Raw genomic sequence first — 11,373 nt, 5'->3', positions numbered from 1 at the left:
GCTAGGACTACAGGTGTGCGCCACCATGCCTGGTTAATTTTTTCATTTTTAGTAGAGATGAGGTCTCACTATGTTGCCCAGGCTGGTCTTGAACTCCTGAGCTCAAGCGATCCTTCTGCCTCTGCCTCCCAAAGTGCTGGGACTATGGGCATGAGCCACTGCATTCGGCTGAAACATTTTTAATACATGTAAAGTTGCTTAACTGCAGTGAGCCTTTAGTGAGTGTGGTTATCATCATTATGGGAGGCTCATTCACCTCTCCATGTCTCAGTTCCTTGTCCATATCATGGGCTAATTAATTAGTGCTGATCTTAGAGGGTTGGTGGAGGGACTAGAACAGTGTCTGGCACACACAAAGAGCATTTAGTATGCACTGGACTCTGTTCTAATGGCCTTATGCATTTTAATTAATTTAAACCTCAACCAGCCCCCTAACGTGGGTACTATTATTATCTCCATTTACAGATGAAGACATTGAGGCCCAGAGAGGCGGAATCACTGGCTCCAGGTCCCACAGCTGGGAAGTTGCAAAGCTGAGATTTACCTGGGCAAGTCCCTGAGCCTGAGCCCATGACGCTGTGCTATGCTGCTTCTCTAAGGGTCAGTGATTGGTATTCCGTGTCTTCAGATAAAGATTTTTACCTGTTGGAGGCTTTTATAGTCTGGCTTACAAAATGGGAAGAGTCAACCCAAACTTTCAGAATTGTGCAATGGATACAATTAGATCGTGTACATCAGAATGCTTTCTGGATGGGGCCGGGCGCAGTGGCTTATGCCTGTAATCCCAGTACTTTGGGAGCCAAGGTGGGTGGATCGCTTGAGGGCAGGAGTTTGAGACCAGCCTGGCCAACATGGCGAAACCCACTGCTACTAAAAATAAAAATAAAAAATTAGCCAGGCTTGTTGGCACACACTTGTAATCCCAGCTACTCAGGAGGCTAAGACATGAGAACAGCTTGAATCTGGGAGGCAGAGGTTGCTGTGAGCCAAGATCGCGCCACTGCACTCCAGCCTGGGTGACAGAGCGAGACCTGTCTCAAAAAAACAAAAACAAAATTCAAACTTCTTCGGGTAGCCTACAGGTCTGCTGTGACCCAGCCTTGCTGACCTCTCCACCTCACCCCGCTTCCCATAACTCCCTCATCACACCGCCCCTTCCTGCCTCTGTGTCTCCATACCTACTGTATCCTCTGCTTCCTTACCTTTGCAGAGGAAGCTCCTTCCTGTCTTAGTTTGGACATCACCTCCTTAGAGAAGCCTTCTCAGAACACCCCAGCTAAAACCACCCCAGCATTCAGCCAGGGACAGTTTACTAAATCCAAACATGTAATGGTGTTCACAGCCCTTGTTGCTACCAGAACTTACTTTATTTATTTATTTATTTATTTATTTTCAGTAGAGGCGGGATCTCGCTATGTTGCCCAGGCTGGTCTCTAACAACTCCTGGCCTCAAGTGATCCTCCCAAAATGCCGGGATTACAGGTGTAAACCACCATGCCCAACCCAGAAATTATCTCAACCATAGGTTTACTTTCTTGACTGTCTCCGCTTCATTACAAGTGGAGCTCCATGAGAGCAGGGCAGGGGCAGACACAGCCCTCCCTCCCTAAGGACAGACCGGGGTCCCGTATGGAGCCTGAGGGACACCAGGAAATGAAGTTGGAGTCCCTGGATAAATGAAGATTCTCTCTGCCCTCTGGGCTGTGATACTCGCTCCCCCTAGCTGAGACTCCTTTCTCCCTTTATTTCCCTGGCTTGCTCCTCCACATCTGCAATTTGGGTGCATTCCCCATCACACTCCAATCACTCTGGCCTGGACTTTCCTAGCCAGACTTGCCTCTGAGAGCGAAGGGGCCTGATCGAGGACCACAAGACCCAGGGGGAGCCACAGGTGCACAGAGCTGCGCAGATCACTCTGCTCACCCCTCCCCATGGCAGCCATGACCGCTCTCGGCCGTCACTGTCAGATGATGAGTTGTTTCCCCCCCAGGATGGAGAGCTCAGCACAAGGTGAGGCTCAAAGGAGACACCACGGAACAACTGAGACGAAATCAAATACTGGGTGGATAGTTAGGACAGCAAGCAGACAAAGGGGACGGACTGCACTCTGCCCAAGGATACAGTTCCAAGGGATTAAGGGGCTAAGTCCCACCCCCACCCACCACGCCAACACACACCCCAGCCCCTGACCTTCTGGCCATCCAGCAGCACGCGGTCTCCCAGGCGCAAGCCCAGTGCGCTAAGCATGAGATTGCCTGGGACGTTGTCATAGTTGGGTAGCGTGACCTTGGGGAGGGCGCAAGATAGTGGCACCGCCTCTTCCAGAAGCGTCCGCAGCTCCTTGGCCACCAGCGCCGCCTCTGCCTTGTCCAGGGACATGTCCATAGGATCTGGGACCACCTCCGCCGGCACCTGTCCTTTTCGATTCTGGGGGCCAATGGGAAGAGGGGGCGGGGACTCAGTGGCAGAGGCCACACCCCCATGGAGGCCCTGACCCTAGAGACCACCAGTCTGGGTGATGCAGGGGTAGGACTAGGTCATACCCTGGGCCAACCTGGGAATAAGAAGGGGCAGGGCAAGCCGGGTAACATGGCTCACGCCCATAATCCCAGTACATTGTGAGTCCGAGGCAGGCAGATCGCTTGAGGTCAGGAGTTAAAGACCAGCCTGGTCAACATGGTGAAACCTTGTCTCTACCAAAAATACAAAAATTAGCCGGGTGTGGTGGCGTGTGCCTGTAATCCCAGCTACTCAGGAGGCTGAGGCAGGAGAATCCCTTGAACCTGGGAGGCAGAGGTTGCAGTGAGCTGAGATCGTGCTACTGCACTCCAGCCTGGGTGATAGAGTGAGACTCCATCTCAAAAAAAAAAAAAAAAAGAAGGGGCAGGGCAGAAAGGTGCAGACCACATCCCCAGGGAAACCCACCCCTGAGACCCAGGGCTGGGGGTGTGTCAAGTAATTGATGGTGGGCCTGGGGGTGTAGGCAGTAGGGATGAGGGCCACACTTCAGTGCTGCAGGTTACGCCCCCAGGGAAGCAATCTCTGGAGACCCCAAGCCTGTAATGAGGACATGTGGGAGATGAACATTAAGAATGGGTTCCTGTGGGCCGGGTGCAGTGGCTCATGCCTGTAATCCTAGCACTCTGTGAGGCCGAGGTAGGCAGATCACCTGAGGTCAGGAGTTCGAAACCAGCCTGACCAACATGGTGAAATTCCATCTCTACCAAAAATACAAAAATTAGCCGGGTGTGGTGGCGCGTGCCTATAATTCCACCTACTCAGGAGGCTGAGGCAGGAGAATCGTTTGAACCTGGTAGGCAGAGGTTGCAGTGAGCTGAGATTGCACCACTGCACTCCCGCCTGGATGACAGAGCCAGGCTCCATCTCAAAAAAAAAAAAAAAAAAAAAAAGAGAGAGAGAGAGTGAGAGTGGGCTCCTGTGGTATATAGTCAGGAGTCAAACTCTGGGCCAGTGGGGAATGGGGAGAGGCAGGGTCTCAGGGGCACAGGCCATGTTCCCCCAAGATACTAGTGCCTGGACAGCTGCAGAGTAATTAGCATTGTGGATGGAGCCTGGTAATGCATGGGTTGGAAATCAAAGATCATATTGAGGGCTTAGGAGGGGACCAACCCTGTCATTCACAGAGGGCCTAGCCTTACTTTCCTCATGTCCTTGAAATGCTGTTATGCACTGCCACGGGGTAGGTTGGATGACCCTGGGCAGATCCCTTAATCTCTGCCTCAGTTTCCCCATTGTAAAACAAGGCTTATAATAGACTTCACCTGACATGTAATGAACACTAGGCAAATTTCAGCTGTTATTGCATTTGCTGAATGTACAGACATTTGTAGTATCTGGGAAGTCACGGGAAACGCAGAGACCTGCTGGAGGGAAGTGGGGGAGGACGGGAGCAGGAGGGTAACGGGTTCTGGGCAAGGGTGGCAGTACCCTCAGTGCAGGGTTGGCGCCGTGCTCCAGCAAACATTTGGCGGCGCCCAGGCACAGGCTGGAAGCAGCGATGTGCAGGGCTGAGCCGTGGTTGAAGTCACTGCACGTGGAGTTCACCACTGGAAGTGGGCAAGAGGAGGGGTTCCGGGTGAGCACCTGTGGGACCCCAGCCCTCCTCCTACCTCGGGGCTCATCTCTTAACTTGCAGGTCCCAGAGCCTCCGACGCAGAGCCCCGCCCCCACCTCGGAGCCCCACTCTCCCTTCGCGGCCCCGCCCCTCCCTAGAGTGGTAGTCCACTGAGCCCCCTCTCCCACGCCTCCAACCTCCCCTGTCTCCTCAGATCGCCATCCTCCTTTCCCTCGCAGCCTGGCCCTCACCTGGGTCTCTGCATCCCTCACCCAGGTCCTTGCCCCCTCTCAGCCAGGGCTCTCCTCCTCACCTCGTGGCCGCGCGCCCTTCAGCAGCACACGCACGAGGTCGGGCACATCAAAATAGGCCGCGTAGTGAAGCGCGTTCATGTTGGTCCAGCGGCTGCGCAGGGTCACATCTGCGCCCAGCGCCAGCAGCTGCTGCGAGAGGCGCACGGCTGCCGCGGGGTCCCCTGCGTGATAGGCGGGATCAGCTTGGAACCCCCATTCCAGAGCATGGGCCCAGTGTACGGGGAGGGCCCTGCGCCTCAGGGACTATACTTTGGAATCTGAAGCTTCGGGTTCCAGATGGGGCCTGAGTTCTGGGTGGTTTTCAGTGTGTTGGGTCTGGAGGCCTAGGTTTTGGGGCTCATTACTTGGGGGTGGGGGCCCTCACCGACTCCGTGGGCCCCAGCCTTGCACGCATAGTGGAGCAGTGTCATGTCGGTCAGCCCGTCACGATCGTTCACATGGCAGCCTCGGCGCAGAATCTGTGAGTACCAGGGGAGCAGGGAGGGTCACCCACACATGTGGGGAACCGCATCCCCTCTCTCCCTGGTTTCCCCAGTGTTCTTACCTCATTGCCGATGACATCTATCTTGTGCTGGACTTGGGGCACCCACTGGCGCACAATGGCAAACAGCTCGGGGATGGTGGTCTGAGGGTCAAACAGGATCTCCTGGCACGCCGGGTCATTGGGATCGAAGAAGGTGAAAGCTGGGGTGGCAAGAGGTCCAAGGTCACCCCACGCAACTGACCCCCTCCTTCCAGCCTCAGTAGGGGAGCTCTAGGTCTTTGCCTCTTAGAGCCTCTAATGCGGGATCTCAAGCTGGTGGCACATGGGCCACAGTCAACCCACAGGCATTTTCTGTGTGGCCAGCATGAGGTTTCAAACTCAGGTGGGTTCACATAAAAATCTTGATGCCCAGTGTGTCTTGAAAAATTGGAAGATCAGGCAATTCCCATATAGCAGAAACTCCACCCCCTGAAACAAAAGCCGGACAGAGTGCAGTACCTTGGAGTCTGCATGTCCAGGGGGACTGCTACTGACCTCACCCACTGTTGCCCTGTGAGAGTATGAGTGAAGTTTGGCTGAATCCCCAGAGCAAAAATAAATAAAGCCAGAAGTCCTGGTTTTTAATAAAACTCTCCCAATTGTTTCAAATACCATGTAGCCCACATAAAATGTATCCATGACTGGGCACAGTGACTCACATCTGTAACCCCAATGCTTTGGGAGGCCGAGGCAGGAGGATTGCTTGGGCCCATAAGTTTGAGACCAGCCTGGGCAACATAGTAAGACCTCTGTCTTTATAAAAAGTTTTAAAATTAGCCATGTGTGGTGGTGTGCATTGGAGCTACTCAAGGAGATTGAGACAGGAGGATTGCTTGAGTCCAGGAGTTCAAGGCTGCAGTGAGCCATGATCGTGCCACTGCACGCCAGCCTAGGCAACAGAGCAAGACCCTGTCTCTAGAAATATAAAAAATAAAAATAGAGGCTGGGCGCGGTGGCTCACGCCTGTAATCCCAGCACTTTGGGAGGCGAAGGCAGGCGGATCACCTGAGGTCAGGAGTTCGGGATCAGCCTGGTCCAACATGGTGAAACCCTGACTCTACCAAAAATACAAAAATTAGCCAGGCGTGGTAGTGGGCGCCTGTAATCCCAGCTACTCAGGAGGCTGAGGCAGGAGATCCGGCCACTGCACTCCAGCCTGGGCCACAGAGCGAGACTCTGTCTAAAAAATAAATAAATAAATAAATAAAATAAAAATAAAAATAAAATAAAATGTATCTATGAGCAGGAATCAACCTGTGGCCAGCAAGGGTGGTGCCCAGAGGCACTTCTGTCTCCTCCCACTCGACTCTAAGGAGTACTGCTCTCTGTGACGTCAGCATCCAGCACAGGGCCCTGGCACGTGGCAGGAACTCAGTGCGTGGTGAATGAACGAGTACATGAATGATCAGATTATACACAGCCCAGGGAAGTGCCACATAGAGGTGTCTCCAGGAATCAGTTGGCATGCTCCTTTTAGAACTGCAGTCACATCATAGCCCTGCTTGGCTTAGAACCCTCCTCCAGCTCCCATCCCATCCAGAGAACAGACCAAAGTCTTCCCCATGGCCCTCAGGGCTCTGCACATCCAGCCCCTCAGTTCTCAGCCCTCTCCCCTCACTTATTCCCCTTCCCTTATTTCCCACACTGGGCTCCCTCTGTCCCTCCCACGTGCCAAGCAAATTCCTGTCTCAGGGTCTTGGCACTTGCTGTTTTTCTCACTCGGAATAGACTTCCCACACATCTTCTCAAAGCTTTATAGATCTTTGCTCAAATGTCATCTCCTCAGAGAGGCCTCCCCAAACCACACTGTCTAAATCGGCACCCGCCCTTCTCCATCTCCCACTCTTTCTTTTCTCTTTTTTTTAAGAGATAGGGTCTTAGCTGGGCATGGTGGCTCATGCCTGTAATCCCAGCACTTTGGAAGGCCAAGGCGGGCAGATCACGAGGTCAGCAGTTTGAGACCAGCCAGACCAACATGGTGAAACTCCATCTCTACTAAAAATATAAAAATTAGCTGGGCGTGGTGGTGAGCGCCGATAATCCCAGCTACTCAGGAGGCTGAGGCAGGAGAATCACTTGAACCAGGAAGGCAGAGGTTGCAGTGAGCCAAGATCGTGCCATTGCACTCCAGCCTGGAGTCCGTCTCAAAAAAAAAAAAAAAAAAGATAGGTTCTTGTTGGAATGCAATGGTGTGATCATAGCTTGCTACAGCCTTGAACTCCTGGGTTCAAGTGATCCTCCTGCCTCAGCCTCCCTGGTAGCTGGGACTATAGTACATACCACCATGCCCGCTATTTTTTTTTTTTTTTTTTTGTAGTAACAGGGTCTTGCTATGTTGCCTAGGCTGGTCTCAAACTCCTGGGCTCAAGCGATCCTCCCACCTTGGCTTCCCAAAGCACTGAAATTACTGGTGTGAGCCACCATGCCCAGCCCTTTATATATTTATTTATTTGTTTGTTTGTTTATTTATTTATATCATAGCTCATATCACTACTTAACATGTTTACTCCTTCTCTTTCTCCCTCCTTCATTTCCTTTCTTCTTCCCTCACTAGGATCTAAATGCTACGATTCCATTCTGCCCCATTCACTCCTTTATCCCTAAGGCCAGGCACAGCACATGGCACACAGTAAGTGCTCAGTCAATCTCTGTTGAATTAATGTACAGATTTAACAGATATACTTGGATTTCCTCTTGGAGTCCACCTTAGCCTTTTCCCTGTCCTTGACCACATTTCCAGATTCCTTCACGTTCTGGGACAAAACCCTCTCCCGCTCTGCAAGCGAGACTGCTTGGAGGGCTCAGCCTATACCCTCCGACCTCCCACTGAGTCACAGACCCCAGCCACCTCCAGCCGCATTTCCAAAGGAGATTTTCCAGTTTTCTGAAGTACAGCCCGCCCCCTGCAACACCTCAGGCCCCAGATAACTTTCTTTTTCTTTTTTCTTTTTTTTGAGACAGGGTCTCACTGTGTCACCCAAGCTAGAGTGCTGTGGTGCAATCCTAGCTTGCTGCAGCATCGAATTCTCAGGCTCAAGTGATCCCCCCACCTCAGCCTCTGGAGTAGCTGGGACTACAGGTACTCACCATGCCTGGTTAATTTCTAAATTTTCTGTAGAGATGGGGTCTTGCTCCATTGCCCAGGCTGATCTTGAACTCCTGGCCTCAAGCGATCCTCCCACCTCGGCCTCCCAGAGTGCTAGGATTATAAGCCAGAACCACCGTGCCTGGCTAACTTTCTTATTTTTCTTAGACTGAAGTCAACTTGTAGTCTCCCTGATCCACCTCTAGTGGGTGACATGTCCATGGATGCCATCTCTCCTGCTCTATCCTGGCAACGCTAACTCTCTGAACCTAGTTTCTGAACCTCACAGCTGCTGGGGATTCCCAGCCTGCATATCTTCCAAATTCCCCTTCTACATTCAACTCTGGCTGCGCTCCATCCCCTTCTACCCAGTACCCAGAGGGAGCTTTCAAACTATAAATCAGACCTGCCACTCCTCTGCTTTTAAACACCCTCACCTTGCTACTCTTCTCCCCCATCCCACTTAGAATATAACCAAAGTCCTCACTGTAGCCTTGAAGGCCTTTCCAGATCTGACCAATGCCAACCTCTCACCTCAACCTTGATCATTCCCTGAATGCAGCTCCAGGATCTTTCTGTTCCAAGTTCAATTCTGCCTCAGGGCCTTTGCACTTGCTGCTCTCTGCCTGGAACACTCTTTTTCCAGCTCTCTTCTGGCTGATTCCTCCCCATGCTCCGGGTCCCAAACTAAATGTCACCTACTCAGAAAGACCAGCCCTGACTACCCCTGCAGGTAGCTGCCCCCTAGTCATTATCATATCCCCACCTTTCCCTCCCTCCCTCCCTCCCTCCCTCCCTTCCTTCCTTTCTTTCTTTTTTTGATAGTCTCACTCTGTCACCCAGGCTGGAGTGTAGTGGCTCGTGGCTCGATCTTGGCTCACTGCAACCTCTGCCTCCCGGGTTCAAGTGATTCTCTTGCCTCGGCCTCCCGAGTGGCTGGGATTATAGACGTACACCACTATGCCCAGCTAATTTTTGTATTTTTAGTAGAGATGGGGTTTTACTATGTTGGCCAGGCTGGTCTCAAACTCCTGACCTCAGGTGATCCACTGCCCTCGGCCTCCCAAAATACTGGGATTACAGGCGTGAACCACCACACCTGGCCCACCTTTTCTTTCTTTCATAGCACTCACTCCAATCTGAATTTATCTGATTTCTGATTTATTTATCTGTTCACTTATTTAGTCTCTCCTTCTCTCCTGCAAGGGAGGATCATTCCTGGATCACTTGGGATTAAATCTCCAGCACCCAGCATAAGGCTTGTCACAGAGTAGCAGCACTCGATAAATATCGCTTGGTCAATGATTAGACACTTTCAGTTTCTCCAAGAGGCCCTCCTCTCAGCTCCATACCCTCCTACCTCAGATCCTTTACCCAGCAGTTACCTCTCCTGGCACCCCTTTCCCCTGACCCCTCTCTTAGTTAACCCCAACTCACCCTCCAGTCTTCTCAAATATAACCTCCTCAGGGAAACCATGTCTTAAAAAACTCTTGCAGCAGCTTGTTTTTGGTAAATACAATTTTCATAATGTCTTGTAATTACATATTTATATTACATTATATTTTTCTTTCTTGCATATAAACCTAAATGTGAACTAAATTACATTATGGTTTCATACCTATTTGTGTGGCTGTTACTGAGGCCTGTGAGTTGTCTCAGGGTAAAGACTGGTTCTCTCTTGCCCCCTGCTGTGGCCCCAGCCCCTAGCACAGAGCCAGGTCCACAGACGCTTTCAATAAATGATTGTTGAAAGACTAAATGATGGAATGATGTGTCATGAATCAACGACTAGGAGTATTACAATTCCATTCTTCAATGGGTGAATGAGTGAATGAACGAGGGGTGCTCTGCAGCCAAGATTCCTCTGGACCACCTTCAAATTCCCCAGAAATTCTCCCACCATCACCACCAGCAGAGCACAGCCCACCCTTCCCAGCCACCCAACGCTCCAGGCTAGATTCCAGGGTGGGGACAGTGTTACCGTAGTCCTTAGGGAGGGGGGCAGGTGCCGAGGGGTGCACAACAGGCTTCTGTCGGCGCTCCTGGGTGGGGCTGGGGGCCTCGGGGACGGGCTCATCCTCCTCCTCCTCTTCTTCCTCCTCTCCTCGGGGCGGCGGGGCCATCGGGGCAGGATCTGTCTTAGTCATGGTCCTTGGTGGCCCTCGGGGGGCAGGTGCAGAGTTGGGGGCAGCTTTCAGGCAAATCCTGGAGGCAGAGGTCAGCTGGAGAGGGTGCCCCGCAGGCTCCAGGGTCCAAGCCCCTAGGAGCTTCCAGGGCCCCGAGTGGCCTCCGTGCAACTGGATCTTGGGCAACCATAGGGACCCCCGTTACCCACAGAGGGCCCCGGTGTGTGCGCCCAGCGCCTGCCACCTCCCCCAGGCCCAGCCCCCCATTCTTCTCCTCCCGCGTCAGGCCCCTCAGTCTCAGCCGCCCCCTCCCCGGTTTGTTTACAGGATGCTTCGCCCCTCCCCTTCTCCGCGGGCCGCCCCCTCCCCATCTTACCTCGGGCGGACAGCGCTGGGGACCAAAGTGGAGACTGGGGAGGCTGTGGGAGCAATGGGGTGTCGGTGTCAGGGGACGTGATGGGGCAGGCGAGAGAGACAGAGAGAAGGGGACGAGGCCCAGGCGCCGACGGGGGGTGGGGGCGGAGAGGGAGGGGCACGACTGCGCATGCGCTTGCTGCCCCCTTACCGGCGAGGGGAGGAGGGACCAGGAGGAGGGATCGGGAGGCGCTCGCATTGATGGAGGGGCCAGAGGCGGCGACGCAAAGGGGAGAGCCTCTGAGTACAGGGAGAGGAAGAGATGGCTACGGAAAGGAGCGAGATAAGCAGATACAAGGGCGAAAGAGAGGGCTGAGAGAGCGGGTACAGATCTTACCCATCCCCTTCCGCCACGCCTGCAAACCAGGCCGGTGAGGGCAGTGGTCTCCCGGCGTGGTGACGACGGATGTTCTCTCTCTCTAGGACCCTAGACCGGACCCCTTCTTCAAGCTCACCATTCATAATGGGTGCCTCAGAGAAGTGATTTTCTAGAGACTCCTATCATGATCATCTCATCCTTACCATTTTAATGCAAGGCTCACACACTGGGGCCCACAGAGGTTAAGCCGCTTGCCCAAAAGTACATGAGTAGGTGATGGAGCGAACATTTGAAACCAGACAGTCTGTAAAGTCTGTTTTTTATTTTTATTTTTTCCTAGAGAGGGTCTCACTCTGTCACCCAGGCTACAGTGCAGTGTTGCAATTTTGGCTCACTGCAGCGTCAAACTCCTGGGCTCAAGCCATCCTCCCACCTCAACCTCCTGAGTAGCTGAGACCACAGGTGCATGCCACCACTTCTGGATAATTTTTTTTTTTTTTTTTAGAGACAGAGTCT

General features: G+C 52.8%; 1 protein-coding gene and 1 long non-coding RNA gene across 3 annotated transcripts in view; one reads left to right on the top strand and one right to left on the bottom strand.

The window, feature by feature from the left end:
• CLIP3 (CAP-GLY domain containing linker protein 3) overlaps window positions 1-10,672 on the bottom strand; it is an 18,283-nt gene extending 7,611 nt beyond the window's left edge. Inside the window, exons 1-7 of one of the 2 annotated variants that reach the window (XM_011984817.1) lie at window positions 10,501-10,672; window positions 9,980-10,203; window positions 4,934-5,073; window positions 4,754-4,847; window positions 4,389-4,550; window positions 3,949-4,067; window positions 2,191-2,427 (exon numbers count right to left, since the gene is read on the bottom strand). In XM_011984817.1, coding sequence (XP_011840207.1) covers window positions 2,191-2,427; window positions 3,949-4,067; window positions 4,389-4,550; window positions 4,754-4,847; window positions 4,934-5,073; window positions 9,980-10,145 — 918 coding nt within the window. In that variant the 5' untranslated portion in view covers window positions 10,146-10,203; window positions 10,501-10,672. Of the gene's footprint in view, window positions 1-2,190; window positions 2,428-3,948; window positions 4,068-4,388; window positions 4,551-4,753; window positions 4,848-4,933; window positions 5,074-9,979; window positions 10,302-10,500 lie in introns of both variants that reach the window. The other variant, XM_011984818.1, reaches the window with a different exon arrangement.
• LOC105543065 overlaps window positions 1-11,373 on the top strand; it is a 33,586-nt gene that overhangs the window by 7,766 nt on the left and 14,447 nt on the right. The window lies entirely within an intron of this gene.

Source organism: Mandrillus leucophaeus, unplaced genomic scaffold (assembly GCF_000951045.1).
Source record: "Mandrillus leucophaeus isolate KB7577 unplaced genomic scaffold, Mleu.le_1.0 Scaffold274, whole genome shotgun sequence".
Taxonomy (NCBI): Eukaryota; Metazoa; Chordata; class Mammalia; order Primates; family Cercopithecidae; genus Mandrillus; species Mandrillus leucophaeus.
The sequence above is the reverse complement of the archived record's forward strand: the minus strand, read 5'-3'. Positions and strand labels throughout refer to the sequence as shown.